Source organism: Oncorhynchus mykiss, chromosome 26 (genome assembly GCF_013265735.2).
Source record: "Oncorhynchus mykiss isolate Arlee chromosome 26, USDA_OmykA_1.1, whole genome shotgun sequence".
NCBI classification, from domain to species: Eukaryota; Metazoa; Chordata; class Actinopteri; order Salmoniformes; family Salmonidae; genus Oncorhynchus; species Oncorhynchus mykiss.
The window spans coordinates 25,496,247-25,521,972 of record NC_048590.1 but is presented as its reverse complement, the minus strand read 5'-3'; the positions used below and the strand labels follow the sequence as shown (position 1 = coordinate 25,521,972).

The 25,726-nt window shown below is 46.1% G+C and overlaps 1 protein-coding gene across 4 annotated transcripts in view; it reads left to right on the top strand.

Moving 5' to 3' along the window:
• Positions 1–22,287, top strand: part of LOC110506476 (myotubularin-related protein 13) — a 145,939-nt gene extending 123,652 nt beyond the window's left edge. Inside the window, exons 23-43 of one of the 4 annotated variants that reach the window (XM_036963281.1) lie at positions 155–282; positions 1,579–1,754; positions 1,967–2,100; positions 2,192–2,393; positions 2,572–2,768; positions 5,640–5,780; positions 6,712–6,795; positions 8,305–8,338; positions 8,558–8,598; positions 9,699–9,877; positions 10,675–10,851; positions 11,328–11,429; positions 16,682–16,867; positions 17,886–18,012; positions 18,329–18,459; positions 19,425–19,649; positions 19,736–19,843; positions 20,054–20,244; positions 20,404–20,491; positions 20,595–20,726; positions 20,891–22,287. In XM_036963281.1, coding sequence (XP_036819176.1) covers positions 155–282; positions 1,579–1,754; positions 1,967–2,100; positions 2,192–2,393; positions 2,572–2,768; positions 5,640–5,780; positions 6,712–6,795; positions 8,305–8,338; positions 8,558–8,598; positions 9,699–9,877; positions 10,675–10,851; positions 11,328–11,429; positions 16,682–16,867; positions 17,886–18,012; positions 18,329–18,459; positions 19,425–19,649; positions 19,736–19,843; positions 20,054–20,244; positions 20,404–20,491; positions 20,595–20,726; positions 20,891–20,989 — 2,882 coding nt within the window. In that variant the 3' untranslated portion in view covers positions 20,990–22,287. The remainder of the gene's footprint in view (positions 1–154; positions 283–1,578; positions 1,755–1,966; positions 2,101–2,191; positions 2,394–2,571; positions 2,769–5,639; positions 5,781–6,711; positions 6,796–8,304; positions 8,339–8,557; positions 8,599–9,698; positions 9,878–10,674; positions 10,852–11,327; positions 11,430–16,681; positions 16,868–17,885; positions 18,013–18,328; positions 18,460–19,424; positions 19,650–19,735; positions 19,844–20,053; positions 20,245–20,403; positions 20,492–20,594; positions 20,727–20,890) is intronic. The other 3 variants (XM_036963283.1, XM_036963282.1, XM_036963284.1) reach the window with 3 other exon arrangements.
• Positions 22,288–25,726: the final 3,439 nt, after the last annotated feature.

Sequence of the window (25,726 nt, the reverse complement as noted above, 5' to 3'; positions counted from 1 at the left end):
GAGGTACCGCATAAGAAGTTGATAGTGCACTTTGGGATTCCCAATGTATATAGGGTATCATTTGAGATGAAGCCTGTTTTGGACTATGTTGTGTGGATGAGGTACATAAGCATAGAAGTGTATGTTGAGGTGGTGTATGTGTGTGTGTGTGTAGTGGGGGAGCAGGCTGTGATCAGGAGCTTCCCAGTGTCCACCTTGACCAAGGAGAAGAAGATCAGCGTCCAGAACCAACTGCAGCAGAACATGCAGGAGGGACTGCAGCTCCGCTCGGCATCCTTCCAGGTAACACACACACCTACTCCTGATGATGATGATGACGATGAAGGTACATTATTGAAGAGGTGATTATGATGCTATGGGTTTTTTCATTATTGATTTCATAGTGGAGGGATCTGTCTCCGTTCGTGGATCTGTCTCCGCTCATTCGTTCATTAGTCTATCTCAGACCGCACTGGGCCGATTTTGACGTAACTTGGGTGAATGATGTGTCTTGCCATAGAGATCCACCATTTACAAAATTACACTGATTGCCTAAGGCGGGAGCTGTAGTAATTAACTGAAATGTGTCGCCCATGTGTCATTCATGGGCGACGACATGTTTACTGTTCCCATGTCTCTCATTAAGTACACAAAGTCCTATTTCTTAGATTTTAACGTAGTTTTTCCAAGTATGTGAGTGTTCCCTCCTTTTGCCCCAAGCCATGTGTAAGATTGCAGAACATGTACAACAGATTCACAGAGAAGCCAGAATTACTGATCAGTTGTGACATTTGGAGAGATTAAAGGAATGCATAGGCTACAGACTCTGCCCTATATCCAGCCTGATATCACTACATTTCTTGGAAGTTATACGAGTAACCTATGTTGAGTTTGATTTGAAGAAGAAAAAAAGGCAACCGTGCACATGTTTTTGGTCTTTCACAATTCATGTAGTGCTGTAAAATTGCTATGGTTCATTCCTATCTTTTTAGTAACACGGACAATAAAACAGGCCTTTGTGTGGCGAGGGGGTCACTTGGCCTAGCTGGGCCTGTGGGTGTGTGAGTGTGTGTGTTAGCGAGCAAGAGTGTGTGAGTGTGTTGCTAAGCCTGGCCAGAGGGCTGTGTCTAAGTCTGGGGTGCATTATCAGGCCTTTATTGAGAGCTGCAGGCTGCTGGGGATCCACAGGAGAGCAGGGGGGGGGGGGGGGGGGGGGGGGCTAGGTCTCCTCTCCTCGGGCAGGAACTGGTGGGATGTTGGGGGAGGGATGGATGGGGAGAGGAGGGACGGATGGGTCAGGGCGGTCAGTGAGAAGCGGACCTCACTCTGGAAAGACAGTCCGTGCGAAATATGTGAACATTCCGTACATTCTGTTTCCGATTTGCAATTATTAGTATTTGCTTCCCTGCGAGGAAAAAAACAACAACATGTGAATAGAAATATGCCGAGTTTTTGGGGCTTCACAGATGTGCATATCTGCCGAGACATTTTGATTTATGAATGCATTTATATTTTCCAGCCATTCCATGGAAAGCCATATGTTTAATCTGGAGGCAATGAGCTCACAGGTTCCCTGATGCGGTCCTGTGTCCCCTCCAGTTGATCAAGGTGGCGTTTGACGAGGAGGTGAGCTCAGAGATGGTGGAGGTCTTCAGGAAACACGTCCAGAGGATCCGCTACCCTCAGTCCATCTTCAGCACATTTGCCTTCGCCGCAGGCCAGACCACTCCCCAACTCATCCTTCCCAAACAGAAGGAGAGGAACACAGGTTTCAGGTCAGTCCCACCTCTGTCTGAGTGGTGCACAGTGACGCGCTATAGTCAACTCGTCAATGTTCTGTTAAAGTTGTTTTGGATGGCAAATCCCATTATGTGTTTGAAAGGTTCCTGTAATACCTCCCACAACAGACACTGCCTGTTTAGAAATCGTCCTAATCTGACGCTGGAATCAGACATGATAAATGATGTTACGATCCTCCTCCTCACAGGACGCTGTCCAAGACCATTGTGAAAGGAGCCAAGAGAGCTGGGATGATCACCATGGGCCGTCAGAGTCAGACCACGCTGAAGAAGAACGACAGAGGGAGTCGGATGACCTGGCACGAGGATGATGACATCTCAGGTAGGAGCAGACTGATGTTAAACTCCTACAAGGAAGAAGAGGAGGGGAGTTTTGACGAGCTAGAGTTTCCTGACCTGCTTGTGTGTTGCAGTGTCAGATGAGGGTGAGCCACCCCCCATCAGCACGTTGAGGGCGTCAGAGAAGTCCACCATGGAGCAGCTGGTGGAGCGGGCGTGTTTCCGTGACTACCAGCGGCTGGGCCTGGGCACCATCACAGCCAGCTCCTCCCGCTCTAAGACAGGAGAGCAGTTCAGAGTCACTGCAGTCAACAGACTCTACTCCCTCTGTCGCAGGTACACACAACGCACTTTGTCGTATCAGATAAGAAGTTGGCGCCATGAGCAATGTGTGTGTATTGCTCAGAGGTGTATTCAATGTTCATGTATTGGTTGTATCAGATTAAACTGCCATCATAGGTGTCCCAGTAGTGGTCTCCATGCTGAATGGGCTGATGGTGTGTGTAACCCACAGTTACCCAGGGCTCCTGGTGGTTCCCCAGTCGGTGCAGGACAGCAGCCTGCAGAAGGTGGCCCGTTGTTACAGACACAACCGCCTGCCAGTGGTGTGTTGGAAACACCCCCGCACCAAAGCTGTGCTGCTGCGATCCGGAGGCTTCCACGGCAAGAGTGTGGTGGGACTCTTTAAGTCCCAGAACCAATCTTCAACAGGTACATGACACACATTACCAGTCAAAAGTTTGGACACATACTCATTTCAGGGTTTTTCTTTCTTCTTTACTATTTTCTACATTGTAGAATAATAGTGAAGGCATCAAGACTGTTAAATAACACATATGGAATCATGTCGTAACCAAAAAAGTGTTAAACAAATCTAAATATATTTGAGATTCTTCAAAGTAGCCACCCTTTCCCTTTGACAGCTTTGCACACTCTTGGCATTCTCTCAACCAGCTTCATGAGGTAGTCACCTGGAATGCATTTCAATAAACAGGTGATCCTTGTTAAACATTAACTTGTGGAATTTCTTTCCTTCTTATTGTGTTTGAGCCAATCAGTCGTATTGTGACAAGGTAGGGGTGGTATACAGATTATAGCCCTATTTAGTAAAAGACCAAGCCCATATTATGGCAAGAACAGCTCAAATAAGCAAAGAGAAACGACAGTCCATCATTACTTTAAGACATGGAGGTCAGTCAATGCGGAACATTTCAATAACTTTCTTCAAGTGCAGTCACATAAACCAAGTGCTATGATGAAACTGGCTCTCATGAGGACCGCCACAGGAAAAGGAAGACTCAGAGTTACCTCTGCGGCAGAGGATAAGTTCATTAGAGTTAACTGCACCTCAGATTGCAGCCCAAATAAATGCTTCACAGAGTTCAAGTAACAGACACATCTCAACATCAACTGTTCAGAGGAGACTATGAATCAGGTAAAATTACTGCAAAGAAACCACTACTAAAGGACACCAATAAGAGGAAGAGACTTGCTTGGGCCAAAAAACACGAGCAATGGACATTAGACCGGTGGAAATCTGTCTTTTGGTCTGATGAGTCTGTTTGAGATTTTTGGTTCAATCGTAGCGTCTTTGTGAGACGCAGAGTAGGTGACCGGATGATATCCACATGTGTGATTCCCACCGTGAAGCATGGAGGAGGAAGTGTGATGGTGTGGAGGTGCTTTGCTGGTAACACCGTGTGTGATTTATTTAGAATTCATGGCACATTTAACCAGCATGGCTACCACAGCATTCTGCAGGGATACGCCATCCAATCTGGTTTGCGCTTAGTGGGACTACCATTTGTTTTTCAACAGGACAATGACCCAACACACCTCCAGGCTGTGTAAGGGCTATTTGACCAAGATGGAGAGTGATGGAATGCTGCAACATGGCCTCCTCAATCACCCGACCTCAACCCAGTTGAGATGGTTTGGGATGAGTTGGGCCGCAGAGTGAAGGGAAAGCAGCCAACAAGTACTCAGCATATGTGGGCTCTCCTTCAAGACTGTTGGAAAAGCATTCCTCATCAAGCTGGTTGAGAGAATGCCAAGAGTGTGCAAAGCTGTAATCAAGGCAAAGGGTTGCTACTTTAGAGAATCTCAAATAAAAACTATATTTTGATATGTTTGATGTTCCAATCGGACAATTCCTTTGTCTGTACAAATGAAGTGGAACGTAGCTACCTTTCACGTGAGCGCGCCAGACCGAGGCTGTGGCACTCTGCCAGACCACTCACTCAAAGAGCCCTTATGAGCCCCTCCTTTAGAGTAGAATCCTCAAAAACGGTTCTAAATACTGTTGACATCTAGTGGAAGCCTTGGGAAGTGAAACAAAACTAATATCACCCTGTATCTTCAATGGGGGCTGAGTTGAAAAACTACAAACCTCAGATTTTCCACTTCCTGGTTGGATTTTTTCTCAGGTTTTCGCCTGCCATATGAGATCTGTTATACTCACAGACATCATTCAAACAGTTTTAGAAACTCGAGACTGTTTTCTATCCAATACTAATAATAATATGCATATATTAGCATCTGGGACAGAGTAGGAGGCAGTTCAATCTGGCCTTGCTATTCATCCAAAAGTGAAAATGCTGCCCCCTATCCCAAAAATGTTAACTAAGGCATATTGAGCTGGGCTAGAGGGTCTACAGTGAAATAAGGCAATAATTACTAACCAAAACAGCAATGGACAAGGCATATTGACATTAGGGAGAGGCATGCGTAGCCGAGTGATCATAGGGGTCCAGTGAGTTGCTCGGCGGGCCGGAGACACGGCAATTCAGACAGCTAGCGGGCCGGGGCTAGCAAGCTAGCAGAAGGGCCTTAGAGGGACGTTGCGACGGAAGAAGTCTGTTGTAGCCCCTTTGTGCTGTTACTTCGGCAAACCAGTCGTCATGGATCAGCAGGTCTCCGCGTGGTAAAAGGGTCCAGGCCAAATGGCAAAATAGGTATAGTGGCCAAAGAATTTGTCCGATGGGCCTCTTCAGCTGCGATGATCCAGGTGGAAAGGTTCAGAGCTTGCGGTAGGAATCCAGAGATATGGAGAAAAATAAGTCCGATTTGCTCTGGTTTGAGTCGCGCTGTGCAGACTGGCGAGAGTTGTCCGGGCTAAAGGTAGCTGATGACCGCTAGCAGTGGCTAGCTGACTACTAGCTAGTTAGCTGGCTAGCTTCTGTTGGGGGTTCCGGTTCAAAAGTAAAGAAAATAGCAGATCTATACCACATTGGGTGAGGCGGATTGCAGGAGAGTATGTTGAAGTTGACGTTAAGAAAAATATACAAAATATATGCGTGGAAAAAATATGTATGACAAGACAAAAGACGTCTGACTACGCCATCTTGGATTAGAATTAGAACTATTATTCTACAGTGTAGAAAAACTCTTGAATGAGTAGGTGTGTCCAAACTTTTGACTGGTACTGTACATTACTTACACACACCTGTAGAAACCTTTAGATACCATTCTCGTTAGGCATACACCGTATGGAATTTAAAGGACTTGCATTACACAGTCATGTTATACAATTTGGACCATTGAGGATGAATATGTCTAATGACTGGTGTCCTCTCCCTCTAGCCCCTGCCAACTCTTCAGAGTTGTCCAGTAGTCTGGAGCAGGAGAAGTATCTACAGGCCATCCTCAACTCCATCCCCGTCTACTTCAAACTGAACGGCAGCAACACTCTGTCCAACCGCTCTCTCATCGGCCTCTCACCAGGTATCCCCTGCTCTGTTCTGCTCTGGGCTCTGTTCTGCTATGGGCTCCGCTCTGGATTCTGTCCTGCTCTAGACTGGTGGTATTTTTCCCACTCTGTCACTATTGTTTTTGTGTGTTTGTTCTCGTTCCTTCAGTTTTATTCTGCTGATTATCTTAGTGAGGTTTCCTCTAGGCCGCTGCCTGTTATTTATGTTGTATCCGTTGTGTTTGGAAGGAACTGCGGCACAATGTTGTGGTTATGTAAGAGGAACAGGACACCCAGGGGTCACCCTCCATCCATCTCCCCAGACTTCACCCCACCGCCGAGTGGAAGTCCAGAGAGCTGTGTGACCAGCACATACCCTACGCAAAGTCAGCGGGATTCTGTTTCCCATGTAACCACAATAGATCTTTAGTCTCTGGGAACTGGATCAAAACACACCCTGAATCAATGTCAATGGCATCCATCTCCCAGCTTTAAGATCTACGTCTGCAGGGATCAAATAGTCTTAAAGGGGAAAATAGGATTCCCAAGGCTTGATAGCTTCAGACTTTCTGATTATGTTCAGATCCGCTGATTGGAACTTAAGCAACGGGACACGATTGTCGAGTGTGAGCCCAAGGCTTAGGCCTAATTTGAAACACAGCGATCAGTATTTTTCCTAAATGTAGGTAATGCAACTCTGTTCGCTCGCCTCATTTAACTCTTAAATAATCCCTGTTTGCGGTCAATCTGGCCTAATCTCCCAGGTCTGTGTCCATTTTGGGAAGTATCTGAGACACACTGTTGGGTAGTTATGTTCTCAGATGCTGTGTCTGACAAATATAGATGGTTAGTCATCCAGGCATGGTTTTCATTCCCTGTCCTCTCTGGGTCTGTGTTACTGTGTTTGTCCTGGTTACAGCTGAATGGTGGTGTTATCCCCGTTTCATGCCTGTGTGTCCTCTTCAGGCAGTGAAAGGAGGACATCTAGAATACCAAAGATGGCTCCCGTCCATTTGGACATGCCCTTCTCCAACAGCTTTGCCAGAGGAGGTGAGTGCTGTGCCCACGTGTCACTTCCTCAAAGTCCAGTATATCACACTGCAACCGCAGTTCTGGAAATAAACTGGTCCCCTTTTGGTCTATGACTCAGCTTTATTTGCCATTAATACACATGGCGATGGTCTGTGTGCTACATGTTCGTTAGGGTAGCAGATGTGCCCCGCTCGTGCACTATGCTAGTAGGTCACAACTTCATATGAACAGATTGACACATTTCCACTTCAACATGGTCAACATCCTATAGGAGGAGCACATAATGCACGTGGATTTCACAGGAGTTTTCTGACCGTTTACAGTAATGGTATGGGGTGGAATGACACGTTAGGCAAATGACTGTGCATGGCCCAGTTCAATACACTGAGCAGTTTCCGTTTCAAATATAGCACATGCTGTGGTCTCCGACATCCCATCGTTAGTGTAATATTAACAAGGAGGTTGATCTGTTTATTGATTCATGCTAATTCATCTGTTGATCTCTTAACTCTTATTGAACATGGCCTAGTTGTATCTTACCAAATAAATGTGACCTAGTAGTCTGGTATGCCCAGTGAAGATGTGTCCTAGATTTTCTGGAAATTATAAGATGTCTGTTATTGGCATGCAGCTGTCTGCATCATGGTTTGAGAGAAGTCTTCTCTGGAAGTTGAAGTGCATAAGTGTATTGTTAGGTTAGTTGCCACAGTTCCTGTAATATTTAAACACAAGATTGCTATACCCAAAGGTGACTTTCAGGGTCATTGCCAGCAGCATTAAGTGGAGTTTGATTTGTCTTCTTAATAATCTTCAAATATTTCCAGTAGCATGGCTTCTGTGGGATATTCATCATCGTTTTTAAGCAACATTGTGGTGGAACCCTGCACGGAGCCTTCACCATGTGCTGCCACTTTTAAGAGCGCATCAGCAGTAAGGGAGGAGGAAATAAAGACAGCTCTTTCAGTTCTCTGGATTGGGAGCTCTTGGTTGGCACGACATTTTGATTGCGTGTGCTATGCTGCGTGTGCTATGTCCTTGTTTATTTTCAGCGTGTTTAGTTTATAAAGTGTTTAACTCAATGGTCTACAATGTCATGCATGTTACCTCCATCCTGTTCATCTCAAGACTGAATTGCAAATTCATATTTTCCTTTGGTTTTCATATCTTTCCACCATCCAACCCTGTTGGTCTCTTAAGTCTGGAGCCTAGCTCCTCATTTTAATTTAATTTCACCTTTATTTAACCAGGTAGGCCAGTTGAGAACAAGTGCTCAGTTACAACTGCGACCTGGCCAAGATAAAGCAAAGCAGTGCGACACAAACAACAACACAGAGTTGCACATGGAATAAACAAACATAGTCAACCCATGTCCTGGTCCCTTGATGTAACCCCCCAGGTAACCTTATGACTGTGTGTGGCACTATGTTGCCCCTACGGTTGGGGGATTGAGTGTGTGCTGGTATGTTATGTCCATCTGATGTTGTGATCTTTCTGTGCCCCCCTCACCCCGCATCCATTACCTGCCAGTGCTTGGGTACAGAGATAAGCTATTCACTCACTCACCCTGCCCTGGGGCGGCAGGGTAGCCTAGTGGTTAGAGCGTTGGACTAGTAACCGGAAGGTTGTGAGTTCAAACCCCCGAGCTGACAAGGTACAAATCTGTCGTTCTGCCCCTGAACAGGCAGTTAACCCACTGTTCCCAGGCCGTCATTGAAAATAAGAATTTGTTCTTAACTGACTTGCCTGGTTAAATAAAGGTAAAATAAAAAATAAAAATAAAAAACCAAAAACCTGCCACTAAGGGGAGAATCCAAAATCAAGGTATAGTGGATATGTCTACTCTCTTCAGATCTCCCCCCTCTCTTTCTCCAACCCTCTTCATTAACATCATCTTCTTATTTCCTGGTCATTGATTCTATGTAACCCACACTCATGCCTCTGTAACAGTTAAAAACGTATCCTGTGTGCTCATCTCTCTTTTGAGTAATAAGGAGTATCTCTGTAGAGATTCCTAGTTTCACCCATTGCTTCCTCTTTTGGTACGCTTGGGCAAGGCTGTGGTTCTTCTCTGCTGGAAAATAATCTGACTGTGGTCCACTTGTCACTGAATGTGATGTCTCAGCAGTTGTGGATGTGGTCAGTCAGCAGTCTTGGCCCTAAGGGAGGTACTGTTGGCCCAGCTCAGTCATGACAGGCAGCTCGGGAAGGAGGCCTCTGTGGCTTAACCTCTGCAGTGTATTCAATGTGTGTCTAGCCGTCTCAAGCCGAGATAGGATTTAGAATGTAAGTTACCTGTCTATTGGTTGATGGTTTGATTGGTTGAGAGCTCACTATAAATTGTTGTAATTGATATCCGGCAGTTTAATTGGACGATGTACTCCATGCCAAAGCTGCTTAAACGCTAAATGTGGTGTCCTTTTCCTGATCTACAGCCTGGCTCAGACAGGGCCCCTAGGGGCAGTAACAACAGCATAAGCAAAGCAAAGGAAGTATGGTTTATCACAAAAGGTTCTATCATATACAGATCTTTATTGTAGGTATCTTGGTGGGAGTGGTTTGTCAAAGAGAAATCAGCATCGTTCAGTTTCTTCCCCTTGGATTAGTGAATTAATAGATCTGTGCCCGTAGATTTGAGTCCGAATTCTATTCTTCAATGTGTCAATATGGTGTAGTCTTCATGTCGCTATGTGCCATTCTGTCATTATCATTCCGTTATCTGTTTCCCCAGTATGGTTGTCTCGGCTGTTTGTGCTTAACCAACCCCTCTCTGTGGTCATACACTGTCATGTCAAAGATAACGACAGAGGAGCACATGAGTATTGAACCAGGCTAGTTAGCGCCTGTGTGTTCCAGCCCTCTATAGGCCTGCAGTGCCAACTCTAACTGTACTTCTCTCTCTCTCTCTCTCTGTGTTGTTGCAGGTGTCTGGGCCAGCCTGCGTTCCAGCAGCCGCTTCAGCCAGCACCCTTCTGCAACCGATGTTGGTGCCAGGCTGGCAGGGAAGGATTTGGCGCCCCCTGCAGGCAGCGAGAGCCTGCATGCCCAGCTCCTCAAACAGCAGGCTGCCCTCTACATTTTTGGAGAGAAGTCCCACCTCAGGGTAAGACGAGAGCTGGGTCCAAACTTTTAGGGGATGATGAGTCCATAGAGTGTGTGTGTGTGTGTGTGTGTGTGTGTGTGTGTTCAACGTAAAGCTTTGTTGTTATTGGGACCTTCAGGTGAAATTCTCAGTAGGGGTCTGGCTAGACTGTGCCACAGAGTTATGGAGTATTTGTCTATGTGAGGGCTGGTACATTTTTACAGGATGGGGAATCAGGTCACTCCAGTCTAGAATGTGTAACCACTCTTTTGTTCCAGCAGACTACATTTCCAAACTGATAAGGGGACTCTTGATTGCCATATAATCAAAATGATGATTTATTATTAATACAGTCCCACATCTCTGATAATATTACATTTGGACTGTTGTTGGAACGTTCTTCTCGTTTCAGTGACTTGTTCGAGTGGAGCAATGTGTGTGTGTGTTGAATGTGAAATTGATATTCTTTTCCTTGGCTAGAAGAGGTTATAAATAAATGTGAGCGTGGTGGAGTCGCCAGCTGTGCGGGTGGCTGTGATTGGCCAGTGGCCACATTGACAGAGACAGTCTTCTCTTAAATGAAACTTCTACTTCATTTCATAACAGAAGCCCTATTTTTACCTCATACAGTACGTCCCGAGTATTTAATATGTTCCCTATCTTTGTCTTCTGCTTTAAACATTTGTTTATTTCTGTCAGTCAGTTTCAGGTGTCTTTTAATCGGTCTTTCAGAGTGTTATTTTAATGTCTGCGTCTACCTGTGATAGTTGACTCCCGTGGACTGTTAATTTTCATTGACATTTCTCCTGTTTTGTCAGGGCTTCAAACTGGACTCTACTCTGAACTGTGAACTGGTGCCTGTGGACTTTGCTGACACGCGCCAGATCAAAGGTGCCTTTAAGAAGCTGCTGAGGGCCTGTGCTCTGAGCGCTACGTCTTCAGACACGCAGGACTCCTTCCTCAAAGCCCTGGAGGACTCTGAGTGGATCCTTCAGGTGAGCTCCCATCAAATACACAAACACACACTCACCAATACACATGCATACACACCCTCCTACGGTTTCCACAACAACTCACTGACCCTCAGTGAGAGATCTGTGACAACGAGCTAGCGGCGTGCTCTCCATGTTCTTTCTGTGTGACTCTGACCTCATCCTATATTCTCTCCTCATCCAATAAGCTTATTTTCCAAGGGAAATGATAACGATACAAACAGACATGGGAGAACCACCAAATTGTTATCATAGTGACCCTCGCAGCGTATGGCCCTGCATTAAATGTGTCTTAAACTACAGAACAGTTATCTGGGAGAAGCCCTGCTCAGGCTCCACACCGTCTTCACAGGAACAGCTTAACGGCATGAACTGACTGTGTGTGTGTGTGTGTGTGTGTGTGTGTGTGTGTGTGTGTGTGTGTGTGTGTGTGTGTGTGTGTGTGTGTGTGTGTGTGTGTGTGTGTGTGTTCCCTGCAGCTTCACAAGCTCCTGCAGTTGGCCCTGATTCTGGTGGAGCTGCTGGACAGTGGCTCGTCAGTCCTGCTGAGTCTGGAGGATGGCTGGGACATCACCACACAGGTGAGCCTCACGAGCACACACACACACTGCCTCTCCCCCAGCAGGAGTAGTGGAAGAGAGGGACTGGGGATGTAGGAGAGAGAGGGGGACTGGGTGTAGGAGGGTAGGAGAGGGACTGGGAGGGTAGGAGAGAGAGGGGGACTGGGTGTAGGAGGGTAGGAGAGGGACTGGGAGGGTAGGAGAGAGAGGGGGACTGGGTGTAGGAGGATAGGAGAGGGACTGGGAGGGTAGGAGAGAGAGGGGGACTGGGTGTAGGAGGGTAGGAGAGGGACTGGGAGGGTAGGAGAGAGAGGGGGACTGGGTGTAGGAGGATAGGAGAGGGACTGGGAGGGTAGGAGAGAGAGGGGGACTGGGTGTAGGAGGGTAGGAGAGGGACTGGGAGGGTAGGAGAGAGAGGGGGACTGGGTGTAGGAGGGTAGGAGAGGGACTGGGAGGGTAAGAGAGAGTGGGAAGAAAAGGAAAAGAGAGACATCTTGGCTGCAACTGACAGGTGAAACGTCTACACCCGGTGTGTCAAACATACGGGCCGAGGTCCAATTCTGCCCCACGGGTGGTTTGATTTAAAAAGTGTTTGTGTGTGTATATACAGTATATCACAAAAGTGAGTACACCCCTCACATTTTTGTAAATATTTGAGTATATCTTTTCATGTGACAACACTGAAGAAATGACACTTTGCTACACTCTAAAGTAGTGAGTGTACAGCTTGTATAACAGTGTAAATGTGCTGTCCCCTCAAAATAACTCAACACACAGCCATTAATATCTAAACCGCTGGCAACAAAAGTGAGTACACCCCTAAAAAAATGTCCAAATTGGGCCCAAAGTGTCAATATTTTGTATGGCCACCATCATTTTCCACCACTGCCTTAACCCTCTTGAGCATGGAGTTCACCAGAGCTTCACAGGATGTCACCGGAGTCCTATTCCACTCCTCCATGATGACATCAGAGCTGGTGGATGTTAGAGACCTTGCACTCCTCCACCTTCTGTTTGAGGATGCTCCACAGATGCTCAATAGGGTTTAGGTCTGGAGACATGCTTGGCCAGTCCATCACCTTTACCCTCAGCTTCTTTAGCAAGGCAGTGGTCGTCTTGGAGGTGTGTTTGGGGTCGTTATCATGTTGGAATACTGCCCTGCGGCCCAGTCTGCGAAGGGAGGGGATCATGCTCTGCTTCAGTATGTCACAGTACACGTTGGCATTCATGGTTCCCTCAATGAACTGTAGCTCCCCAGTGCCGGCAGCACTCATGCAGCCCCAGACCATGACACTCCCACCACCATGCTTGACTGTAGGCAAGACACACTTGTCTTTGTACTCCTCACCTGGTTGCCGCCACACACGCTTGACACCATCTGAACCAAATAAGTTTATCTTGGTCTCATCAGACCACAGGACATGGTTCCAGTAATCTATGTCCTTAGTCTGCTTGTCTTCAGCAAACTATTTGCGGGCTTTCTTGTGCATCATTTTAGAAGAGGCTTCCTTCCGGGACGACAGCCATGCAGATCAATTTGATGCAGTGTACGGCTTATGGTCTGAGCACTGACAGGCTGACTCCCACCCCTTCAACCCCTGCAGCAATGCTGGCAGCACTCATATGTCTATTTCCCAAAGACAACCTCTGGATATGGCGCTGAGCACATGCACTCAACCTCTTTGGTCGACCATGGCGAGGCCTGTTCTGAGTGGAACCTGTCCAGTTAAACCGCTGTATGGTCTTGGCCACCGTGCTGCAGCTCAGTTTCAGGGTCTTGGCAATCTTCTTATAGCCCAGGCCATCTTATGTAGAGCAACACTTCTTTTTTTCAGATCCTCAGAGAGTTCTTTGCCATGAGGTGCCATGTTGAACTTCCAGTGACCAGTCAGTATGAGGAAGTGTGAGAGAGATGACACCAAATTTAACACACCTGCTCCCCATTCACACTTGAGACCTTGTAACACTAACGAGTCACATGACACCGGGGAGGGAAAATGGCTAATTAGGCCCAATTTGGACATTTTCACTTAGGGGTGTACTCACTTTTGTTGCCAGTGGTTTAGACATTAATGGCTGTGTGTTGAGTTATTTTTGAGGGGACAGCAAATTTACACTGTTATACAAGCTGTACACTCACTACTTTACAGTGTAGCAAAGTGTAATTTCTTCAGTGTTGTCACATGAAAAGATATACTCAAATATTTACAAAAATGTGAGGGGTGTACTCACTTTTGTGATATACTGTATATATAACTCCGCAAAAAAAAAATCCCCTTTTCAGGACCCTGTCTTTCAAAGATAACTCGTAAAATCCAAATAACTTCACAGCTCTTTATTGTAAAGGGTTTAAACACTGTTTCCCATGCTTGTTCAAAGAACCATAAACAATTAATGAACATGCACCTGTGGAACGGTTGTTAAAACACTAACATCTTACAGACTGTAGGCAATTACGGTCACAGTTATGAAAACTTAGGACACTAAAGAGGCCTTTCTACTGACTTTCTAAAAATACCAAAAGAAAGATGCTCAGGGTCCCTGCTCATCTGCGTGAACGTGCCTTAAGCATGCTGCAAGGAGGCATGAGGACTGCAGATGTGGCCAGGGTAATAAATTGCAATGTCCGTACTGTGAGACGCCTAAGACAGCGATACAGGGAGACATGACGGACAGCTGATCGTCCTCGCAGTGGCAGACCACGTGTAACACCTGCACAGGATCGGTACATCTAAACATCACACCTGCGGGACAGGTACAGGATGGCAACAACAACTGCTCGAGTTACACCAGGAATGCACAATCCCTCCATCAGTGCTCAGACTGTCCACAATAGGCTGAGAGAGGCTGGACTGAGGGCTTGTAGGCCTGTTGTAAGGCAGGTCCTCGCCAGACATCACCGGCAACAATGTCGCCTATGGGCACAAACCCACCGTTGCTGGATCAGACAGGACTGGCAAAAAGTGCTCTCCACTGACTAGTCGCGGTACTGTCTCACCAGGGGTGATGGTCGGATTCGCGTTTATTGTCGAAGGAATGAGTGTTACACCGAGGCCTGTACTCTGGAGCGGGATCGATTTGGAGGTGGAGGTTCCGTCATGGTCTGGGGCGGTGTGTCACAGCATCATCGGACTGAGCTTGTTGTCATTGCAGGCAATCTCAACACTGTGCGTTACAGGGAAGACGTGGTAGGCGACCCCCGGGATGCTGGCCTTCTAGGCAGAGTTCCTCTGTCCAGTGTCTGTTCTTTTGCCCATCTTAAACTTTTATTTTTATTGGCCAGTCTGAGATATTACTTTTTCTTTGCAACTCTGCCTAGAAGGCCAGCATAATGGAGTTGCCTCTTCACTGTTGACGTTGAGACTGGTGTTTTGCGGGCACTATTTAATGAAGCTGCCAGTTGAGGACTTGTGAGGCATCTGTTTCTCAATCTAGACACTCTAGTGTACTTGTCCTCTTGCTCAGTTGTGCACCGGGGCCTCCCACTCCTCTTTCTATTCTGGTTAGAGTCAGTTTACACTGTTCTGTGAAGAGAGTTGTGCACAGCGTTGTATGAAATCTTCAGTTTCTTGGCAATTTCTCACATGAAATAGCCTTCATTTCTCAGAACAAGAATAGACTGACGAGTTTCAGAAGAAAGTTCTTTGTTTCTAGCCATTTGGAGCCTGTAATCGAACCCACAAATGCTGATGCTCCAGATACGCAACTAAAGAAGGACAGTTTTATTGCTTCTTTAATCAGAACAACAGTTTTCAGCTGTGCTAACATAATTGCAAAATGGTTTTCTAATGATCAATTAGCCTTTTAAAATGATAAACTTGGATGAGCTAACACAACGTGCCATTGAAACAAAGGAGTGATGGTTGGTGATAATGGGCCTCTGTATGTCTATGTAGATATTCCATTAAAAAAAATCTGCCTTTTCCAGCTGCAATAGTCATTTACAACATTAACTAAATCTACACTGTATTTCTGATCAATTTGATGTTACTTGACCCCAAACTTTTGAACGGTAGTATATCAATGAAATGAAAGTTAGACAGTCGGGGAGCGTATAATTTTTTTTAAACGATGGTTATAGAGGCCAATTTTGACTAAATATAACACATTTTCCCTCCGGGACCTCGTTGAAGACTGTATGCAGCCTCCATGGCAAAATGAGTTTGACAACCCTGGTCTACACTTACAGGTAAGGAAATAGGTCATCACGTCGTCAGGTCTAATACACAGCTACGCCTTTAGTTTCAACGACTTATTTCCAAAGTTGTTCTGGCACTACACTACCAGACAACCTGGTTAGTACACCATGCTGAAATGTTCACTCAGCGTTTTGTCACATTTTTGCACTGTGAGCTCACATTTTCCATGCCGACCTGTTAAGTGAGCGTGTGTTATTGGGGATGGCATTGTGCGCGTGGCCTCCCAATGTGTTTACTGGGCCCGTAAAGCCCATGGCTGTCGTGTAAAAGCACCAGTGTAGCCTCGCTTCCTGTGCCTGGCACGTGTCAGGCCCAGAACATCTTGCTCATCACGGTGGGGCCTGATCAGCCTTGCTCCAGGAAATGGGCTCCATATGCCTTGGCTCTTCATCTCCTGACCAACTCATAGACACCCAGCAGAGGAGAAGCAGATCCCTGTGTTTCTCGCTCTCCCCTCTTTCCTTTCTAATAGCCCCCTCTTCAGTGATGGTGCTATGGTCATTTAGGAGCTTAGGTCTGTACTGGGGAGGACTGCTGGGCTGTGATGAAGAGGACTTTTCACCAACTCCAGAAAGCCTGCAAAGCCTGCTCTGTTTTTTTGGAGGGTACAGTGGTGCTCTAGAGAGGGAGTGCAATCTGTTTCCCTCATTCATTCCACATGCATCAGGGTTCATCGGTTAGCTGACACAGAGAGGGATCCAGGCCAAGTGCCGGCAACATGTGTGCAGTCAGACGACACGCTCTTACAGATATCAGCCATAACCGTCCCACTGCATATAGAGGGAGAGGATTCAAACCACAGACAGGAAAGGTAGTGTAACCACAGACCAGGGAGAACAGAGGTTACTGGTTTGGAAAACGGGGTCAATGGAGACCTCTCCTCGTCACCTACCCCTCTGTCACAGAAATCCTAAGTCCTTGTCACGCCGTTGACAGTTGGCAGCTTAGTCAGTCTTCTGAGTTTTAAAAGACTTCAAGAGTTTTATTTCATTCCCACCCTCTAACTCCCCCCGTGTCTCTCTCTCTTTCTCTCTCTCTCTCTCTTTCTCCCTCTCCCTTTCTCTCTCCCTCCAGGTGGTGTCCCTGGTCCAGCTGCTGAGTGACCCGTTCTACCGGACTCTGGAGGGCTTCCAGGTGCTGCTGGAGAAGGAGTGGCTGTCCTTCGGCCACAAGTTCAGCCAGCGCTCCAACCTGACCCCCAGCAGCCAGGGCAGTGGTTTCACGCCCATCTTTCTACAGTTCCTGGACTGCGTGCACCAGGCAAGCCTTGCACACCCACCTCCGAGTCCCACACCCCTTTCATTACCCCCCGTCCACACCCCTCTTCAACCCCTTTCCTCCCTCCCACCATACCTCCTCCGTGAGCTCATCACATTCCTTCAGAGAAGAGAAGAGGAGGCGGAGGAGGAGAGAGACTCAGCTGTCATTATCTATGGACTCGGTTGATTTTTTGTACTCTGCAATCCCTACATCGGATAAGTAATTTAGACAGAGTTGTACGCTGGGGAGTTTCAGCTGCAGGGCTGTTGCCCAGATGGTCTGTGAACCCCACGGTCAGTGCTGTGCTTTTCCGTGCTAGTGTTTTTCACCATCCCCTATGCATTTCCTCAGTGTTAAGAGCACCGAGTGGGAAAATTGCTGTTGTGGGGATTAAAAGTCTCTCACCTCGGAAGGCGGGGTGAGGAGGAGGGGAGGAGGGTGCAGCTGAAGTGGATTGGGTTTTACATGCTCAAATGCTAACTTTAGAGAACGTTGTGTTTTCTGTCTCCCCCAGGGTCCGGCAGGCCAACTCCCATACACTTACATCAACACATAGTTTCTGAGTTTGTCTTTTGTAACTGGAGGGGCGTCTGCCAAGGAGGCCTGACAGAGGTTCTCTAGGGCCGAAGTGCGATAAACAGGGGGAGAGGGAGTTTGATGAGTTTCTGAAAATAGAAGTTCCTCATCTCAGACACAGCTGTTGTTTTCGCCAGTACGCCCAGGTGGCCCAAAACATGCAAAAGAGCGGCAAGGTCCTCTCGCTTGGCCACTGCTGCACATTGCTGGACCGCTGCCTTCTAGCTCGGCCCTGCTTTTGTCTGAGAGTGATGATGTCAGTCACTGGCCTTTGCTCCCTGGTCTCCATTTAATTCTGCCAGTAATGGGGAGTGTATGTAGTCATAACGGACCCATCTGTAGTCATAACACAGGAACATGCTCCAGCCATCACAATGTGTCACCTTTCTCTCTCTCTCTCTCTCTCGCGCCACCTCTCTCTCGCCATCTCTCCTCATTGCAGATCCAGGACCAGTGCCCCTTGGAGTTTGAGTTTAATCAGCACTATCTGAAGTTCCTGGCATACCACTACATCTCCAACCGCTTCAAGAACTTCCTCCTGGACTCCGACTACGAACGCCTGGAGCATGGTCGGTATAGTACAAATACAGTGTAAAGGGATGATTTAACAGTAATGCCATTAAGATCTGTATCTGTATTTAAAGTCTTTGGCAGAGTTGCGGGATTCAACAGGCAGAGTGTTGAAACTACTGTTCTGTCTGTGAAGTGATAGTGTGTAATGATAGTGTAATGGGTCAGGTATTTCAGGATACTGACATGTTGCTGTGAAGCACTTCTAAATTACCTAGATCCTATCTCTTATCTTAGATCAGGGATTTGTCAGCTGATAGTGGTAGTGTGTCTCGGCCTGTTGAACAACCTTGTCTTTGTCTCACTCTTCAAAAGGCACATTGTTCGAGGACAAGCCGGGAGACAAGCAGACCAGGAGGGGGGTCTGTATCTGGGAGTGTATCAGCAGGATGCACCGGAGGAGTCCACTGTTCTTCAACTACCTGTACAGTCCCACAGAGGCTGAGGTGACTGCTTGTTTGTGTGTCTTGTATGTTGCAACTCCCCAAGCAAGTTTGCTGCCATCTCTGATACGTAGTGTTGGTACTTCATTCTGTTTGTGTATGTCAGCCAGATCCCCAATGGCCTTTTCTCTAGTTCACCCACTGACTCACACTTACGCACACCCATGTTCTCCTGTTCTGGACGTCCTCAGTAGAGATACACAGGGATCTTCACACTTTCCAGAGCAGCCAGTCCAGCTGCTAAAACTTCAGATCTCTCCCAGATGACATCCACAATGATGGATGGCCAGTCTGCCACTCTCTTGCACCAGATGATGCCTTATTGCGATGACCTTCCAGTGTTCCTCTCCCAGTCCTGCTGAATGTTCTGTAGCAGACTGTTGATGTCGATGAAGACCGTGAGTCACAGGCCCAGGAGAGCCCAGCTGAACTCTGTTAGCAGTTTCTTATCAGTGTTGTTCGGGATCTTTTAATATCTGTGGTCGTAAAGGAAGCGTCTCACTTAGCCTCTTCCAACTCCCTGACAGGGACTTTCTGATGTTGCTGTTTAACCCTGTCTATGTCTGGTCTTCAACTTCAAAGTCCATCCCAATGGGTTAGTTGTGTTCATGGGAACCGTAAATCCTCTTCCCGCTGGCCAGCGATCGCGGCGGCTGTACCCATTATTTCAGGGGCGTATAAACCAGTAGGAGGTGGAGGCAAACAGCCTGCGTGTTTGTACACCCCGGGCCCCGACGTGATTAAGTGCTCGGGGAAGTGTTAGGTCCGGTGGGCAGCATTCTTTCCCACTGGCTGTTGACAGTGGTGTGCTCACTGAGAGATTGGACAGATTCACATCATTGGGGAAAGAACTCTACTCTACAGACTTGATTTCAAACTAGCCAAAATAGATATTTGTCTCATGTGTTATCTGTGTAAACATATCAGATTATCATAAGTTGTTTTTTGTTGTTTCATATGTTATTTAGCCAGTGCTCAAGCCCTCTATCAGCATCCCTGCTTTGAGGAAGTGGGACTTCTTCACGGGGGAGACCCTGTGCACAGGCCCGTCCTATGACTGGAGGATGCTGGCTGTCAGGTCGGAGAGCATGGAGGAGACGGACACCATCGCCACCAGCAAGAGGAGGATCGTGTGGCCCTGCTACAGCAGTGTGGGGCGCGCCCAGCCTGACGCCATCACCAAGCTCCTGGCTGTGAGTTCTAAAAGTCTGAGCTGGGATGATGTTATCCATGCCTGACTATGTGCCTGACACTGATGAGAGCCCTGTTGTTGTTGCAGGACATAGAGCGGCTGGAGGGGGAGATGAGCCAAGCACCAGAGAGGTGGCAGGCCACTCTGGAGAGGGTCCGAGTCAGTATCCAGGAGGACCTCAAACAGGAGGGAAATGTAAGACAAACACAACACACTTTCCCATGTTTTCTCCTCTGCCCCCGACTCCTGTTTCCCATAAACCTCACTTACCCTGAACTCTTGTTTACTGGATAGTTCAGCTAGACAGCATTGTTTGACTCGTCAATCTGTGACAGACCATCGGGAGGATGTTTTGTCTAATGTTTCATGGCTTTTCTTATTCCATCTGTCTTGTCTGTTTTGCAGCTCCGCAAGCAGTCTGCGTCCACCTCGGGGCTGATCCCCACGTCCAGTCTGCAGGCGTTCCAGAGACGTTCCATACTGCACCTGCCTGACACTGGCTTGGGGGAGGACAGCAGCACCACTGCCACTAACGGGGTCAACCGCCGGGCCGCCACACTCTACAACCAGTTCACCCCCAAGAACGAGGAAAACAGGTGGGTCTCCACTCCCAGCACTGAGACGGCAAACAGGGACCGGGACTTCCAATTAGTCCTGTTTCCTCACCCAACTCTTCTGTAAAGCGTTGACACATAGACAGAATCTCTCTACCAAGCAGATGTTTTAAATTCATCTTAATGGTGTTTTTTTTTCAGATCGTTTGAGGGGATTCTTTACAAACGAGGAGCACTGCTAAAAGGATGGAAACCTCGCTGGTTTGTTTTAGACATTACAAAACACCAAGTGAGTATTACAGCATGTTGCATGTTGCTACCAGTCTGTTCCAGACAATGTCTCCACTCCTATGCCAGTGGTGTTATATGTGTGTGTGTGTGTGTTGTCCCAGCTGAGGTACTACGACACGGGGGAGGACACTAACTGCCGGGGCCACATTGACCTGGCGGAGGTGGAGTCAGCTCTGATCGCCACCCCCACCATAGGAGCTCCTAAACACATCAGTGAGAAGGCCTTCTTCGATGTGAGTGTCTCTCTGGTTCTCCATTCCTCTGTCTGCTTGTGATCTTGTGATATTTTCTGTGTTCTGTGGTAGAATACACTCCAGCCATGGCATTATCAGGCTCTGTATGTCACATCAACCTCTCCTGTCACTGTTGAACCATTGGTTGGGTGTTGTCATTCCAGCTGAAGACCACCAAGCGAGTGTACAACTTCTGCGCCTCGGATGCCCAGAGCGCCCATCAGTGGATGGATAAGATCCAGAGCTGCATCTCCGACGCGTGACCTCTGAACTCCCCAGCCAGGGCGTGGTCGGGATGTGGTCAGGTCACTGCATTAACACTAAGTGCAGCAAGGTGGCTGAGGGCAGAGACGTGGGCACATATATACAGTACATATTCAGCTCAGTCACCATGGGAGTGGCTTTAACATGAGGACCACAGTGATCTAAGTGCCTGTTAGTGGAGGCTATGCCGTACATCCATCCATCCTGCTGCCTTGCAGGACTTCAGGCAGTCTGCCTGACAGCTTTAGGAGTTGATGAATGTGTCCTGGTCTCTGCCGTCAGCTCTCTCTGTACTGTACCTTGTTACTACTACAGGGATCAACACTTATAGTGAAAAGTAAATGGCTGAAACGGATGGCTGAGCACTAAGGATAGTTTATGCCATTTCAGTTGTAAATAGATAAAAGCAATAGCACTGGCCATTTTAAACTGTGGGTTCAATATATAAACGAAAATATATAAAACATACAAGAGAATTTATATTAGATATTTTACAATGAGGAAAAGGTGTTGCTGCTTGACAAAAGGTCTAAACCACCAAAAACGGAGGTTTTGAAAATGCACAATATGACAAGGCAATTTGTTTGCACTTAGTTCTATAATATGCACTCCATATAGAATGATAGATTTTCTTACTGAAGCGAACAGCCAGGCAAAAGGCATTACTTTATAACGATGTATAAAAGGACATTTTCCTTATCAAGACAAATTGGAAGAGAGAAAAAACACTAAAGTTCAAAACATTTTCCTGACATTTTATATTTAAGTGATGTCCTCTATTTTTAAACATACACTATGAATGTTTTGACTCATGGATAACAGTTTGTTTGTTTTTGTGATGTAAATTATTTTTTTTTATTAAAAGAGTAACTCATTGTTAAAGTGTGGTGGCTTAATGTTTTATGTAAATACTCATGTGATATTCCATTTTTTTTTTATATATATATATAACGTGTGTATGCTTTTCTAACTGAGACTGTAATAAGACCATGTCTTATGTGCCAATATAGTAACCTTGTTTCCTATCTTTGATGAGACTGACTGAGCCATTGTGTCTTTAGATGAAGAGGAGTCGACTCTTTCTCAGAATATCCAGAAAGGCTCTGTCGTAAGGACTTTTAAATCAATCAGTCAGACGGTGTTTGTTTCATCTGTTGTCTGCACCTTCCAGTTTGAGAGAACAAAGCAAAAGAAGAGCAGTCATTTCAGAAGCTATATGTTACTGTGTCTTTTGTACCATGTTTTGCATTGATACTAATGTTTGGTTTTGTTTATAAATCAAGAGTACTTGAACTAGCCAGATGATTGGTGTGATTATTTTACAGTAGATATGACGGCTGCATATTTGAGATTAAGAGAATTTACAAATTGTGAATTATGTGGCTTCTGACGAGTGTTTTTTTTTTTCAATCTGACAATAATAGCCCTTTAGATGCCACCTACATCTAAAAGGGATGAGAGTATATTCAGGCGCCAGTAAGTCTCTATTGTAGGTTGCAAAAGACCTCATTTATTTGCAGATAATAGGTCACAAGATATAGGGAACAAACCTGAACCTAACCTAAGCCACTTGAAATAGGTTTGGCTTGTTATGAACCTCTCCTCTTGTTAAAAATAGTCTCTCTTTTCTCATGAAAGGTAAGCAGACACCACTCCAGCAGAATAGTTCATAAGGCCCGAGCCAAAAACTGGGCTTGGCAAGGATGTTTCACTTCCAACAATGAGTAAGGAACTGGGCGAGAAACCCAACACAGAGCCACTGGCGTCTGCTTGGCGAGACTCGAAGGCACTCCTGGTCCTGGAGAGACCTGTCCCACAGCAGGAAGGCGGGAAAGCCCTAAACTGAAGTTCTCTAGAAGACATTGTGGACGTGTTCCTGATCCTGAGCACTCTCTCCCAGCTGGCTTGTACTGCGAGCAGGTGCAGTGCTGGCTAACATCTGGACAGACGCTTCTCTGGCAGGTCTCTCCATATTTAGCTGCCCCCTGGAGGAGTGGATTTACGCCTCCGCCCATGACGAGAGGGATGAGGCGGAAGTGGGGTTCCGGTTGGATTTTCAGGAATGGAGCCGTTGGGACTCCTCAGTCCCTTAAGGAGAGTTAGTGGTTTAAAACTCACTCAACAGGCCGATGATGAATCCAAATTCACTGGTTCACTGCTGTGATTGTAGTTCATTGACTGTTCTATGACTATTTCACAAATAGATTGTCTGTGTTAGTAAATAATCTATTACATGAGGATGAGCAGGACATGAGACCTGGTTGTATGTTACACAATTCTCCAGATGCAACAGTGCATTCGGTAAGTATTCAGAACCATTCCCTTTTTCTACATTTTGTTACGTTACAGCCTCATTCTCAAATGTTCCTCATTGATCTACACACAATACCAAAGCGAAAACCGGTTATTAGACACTTTTGAAAAGTATAAAAAAAACAGAAATACCTTATTTACATAAGTATTCAGACCCTATGCTATGAGACTCGAAATTGAGCTCAGGTGCATCCTGTTTCCACTGATCATCCTTGAGATGTTTCTACAACTTGATTTCTACAAATCCATTAATTGGAAATTATTTGTAAAGGTCCCACATTTGACAGTGCATGTCAGAGCAAAAACCAAGCCATGAGGTCGAAGGTATTGTCTTGGAGCTCTGAGACAGGATTGTTTTGAGGCACAGATGGGTACCAAAAAAATGTCTGCAGCATTGAAGGTCCCCAAGAACATGGTGGCCTCCATCATTCTAAAATGGAAGAAGTCTAAGGTCCTGAGCGCTCTGGAGCAAGTTTTCATCAAGGATCTCTCTGCACTTTGCTCTGTTCATCTTTTCCTCTATCCTGACTAGTCTCCCAGTCCCTGCCACTGAAAAACATCCCTACAGCATGCTGCTGCCACCACCATGCTTCACCGTAGGGATGGTGCCAGGTTTCCTCCAGACATGATGTTTGGCATTCAGGCCTAAGAGTTCAATCTTGGTTTCATCAGACCAGAGAATCTTGTTTCTCATGGTCTGAGAGTTCTTTAGGTGCCTTTTGGATAACTCCAAGTGGGCTGTTGTGTGCCTTTTACTGAGGAGTGGCTTCTGTTTGGCCACTGTACCATAAAGGCCTGATTGGTGGTGTGCTGCAGAGATGGTTGTCCTTCTGGAAGATCCTGGAGCTCTGTCAGAGTGACCATCTGGTTCTTGGTCACCTCCCTGACCAAGGCCCTTCTCCCCCGATTGCTCAGTTTGGTTGGGCGGCCAGCTCTAGAGTTTTGATGGTACCAAACTTCTTCCATTTAAGAATGGTGGAGGCCACTGTTTTCTTGGGGACCTTCAATGCTGCAGAAATGTTTTGGTACCCTTCCCCAGATCTGTGCATTGACACAATCCTGTCTCGGAGCTCTAGGACAATTCCTTCGACCTCATGTCTTGGTTTTTGCTCTGACATGCACTGCCAGCTGTGGGACCTTACATAGACAAGTGTGTGCCTTTCCAAATCATGTCCAATCAATTGTATTTACCACAGGTTGAGTCCAATCAAATTGTAGAAACATCTCAAGGATGATCAATGGAAACACGATGCACCTGAGCTCAATTTCGAGTCTCATAGCAAATAAGGTATTTCTGTTTTTTATTTTGAATACATTTGCAAAACATCTAAACCTGTTTTTGCGTTGTCATTATGGGGTATTGTGTGTAGATTGGGGTTGGGGGGGGATTTACTACAAAAGGTGCAACAACAAATAACTATTATTTGTGCAGCAACTGTTGAGACAAACGGTGTTTAATTGTAAAGTTATATAATACTGTAAGATATCATTACAGTTTTGTGCTTTCTGAATGTTTTCCACATTAGCTCATAGTAATTAGTCCTGGTGGTTTCGGAGAATAATCCCTTGAATCAGAATGGAAATCAAAACCTACTGCAAGTTCAAGATTCCGATTTTAATTTGGATCATATCTAGTGTCTAGTTCTTGCTCCCATCCCAAGAAATGAATTCTAAATATAAGTTATAATTGTAGGACTATGAACCTAAAAATAACTCCCTATCGACTGGCAGGCGATAAATACAAAACAAATGTTTTTTTATTGGCGTCCCCAAGTCCCCGTGGCTGTTTTTCATTTACAGGGCACATCAGCAATCAGCATGTCCTGGAAGAAGTTGAGCTACACTAAAGCTACCCTTAAGAAACTAAAGTTACTTTGAAAAAGTAGTTTACTACATCCAAACTAAATTATCCTACCTAAATCTGAAATTGCAAGGTCAGATCACTCTGGAGTCAGATGTTAAATAGAATATATAATTTAGCATAAAAACACACAATGTTTCAAGTGGGAATTAGGCAGGTCAGATTTAGAAAAATAAAATCTTGCCTACTACTTTACCCATATTTTATTTTCTTTCTGCAAAAAAAGTAGTGTGTAATTCCAGTAGTCAGCTACACTGCTACATGGTAAAAAAAATGTATGAACTACTGAAAACACTACCAATATTTAAATTTAGTTCAACTCTTACTAAGCTACAGCAAACTGTGATGAAATTTCCAAAATTGGCTATTTCAGTGTGACCCAGGATTGTACATGGGTGATTCACAGTTCTGAGAACCCCATAGTTTCACGGGGCTTTGGCCCTCACAATGCACCTGCTCCAACACTCACTCACTTTCCGCTCTTCAGAAAGGATGAGAATATGTATGACAAAGCCAGTTCAGGGAAATCATGTTTGTGAATCATTAGGACAATCAGTGAATG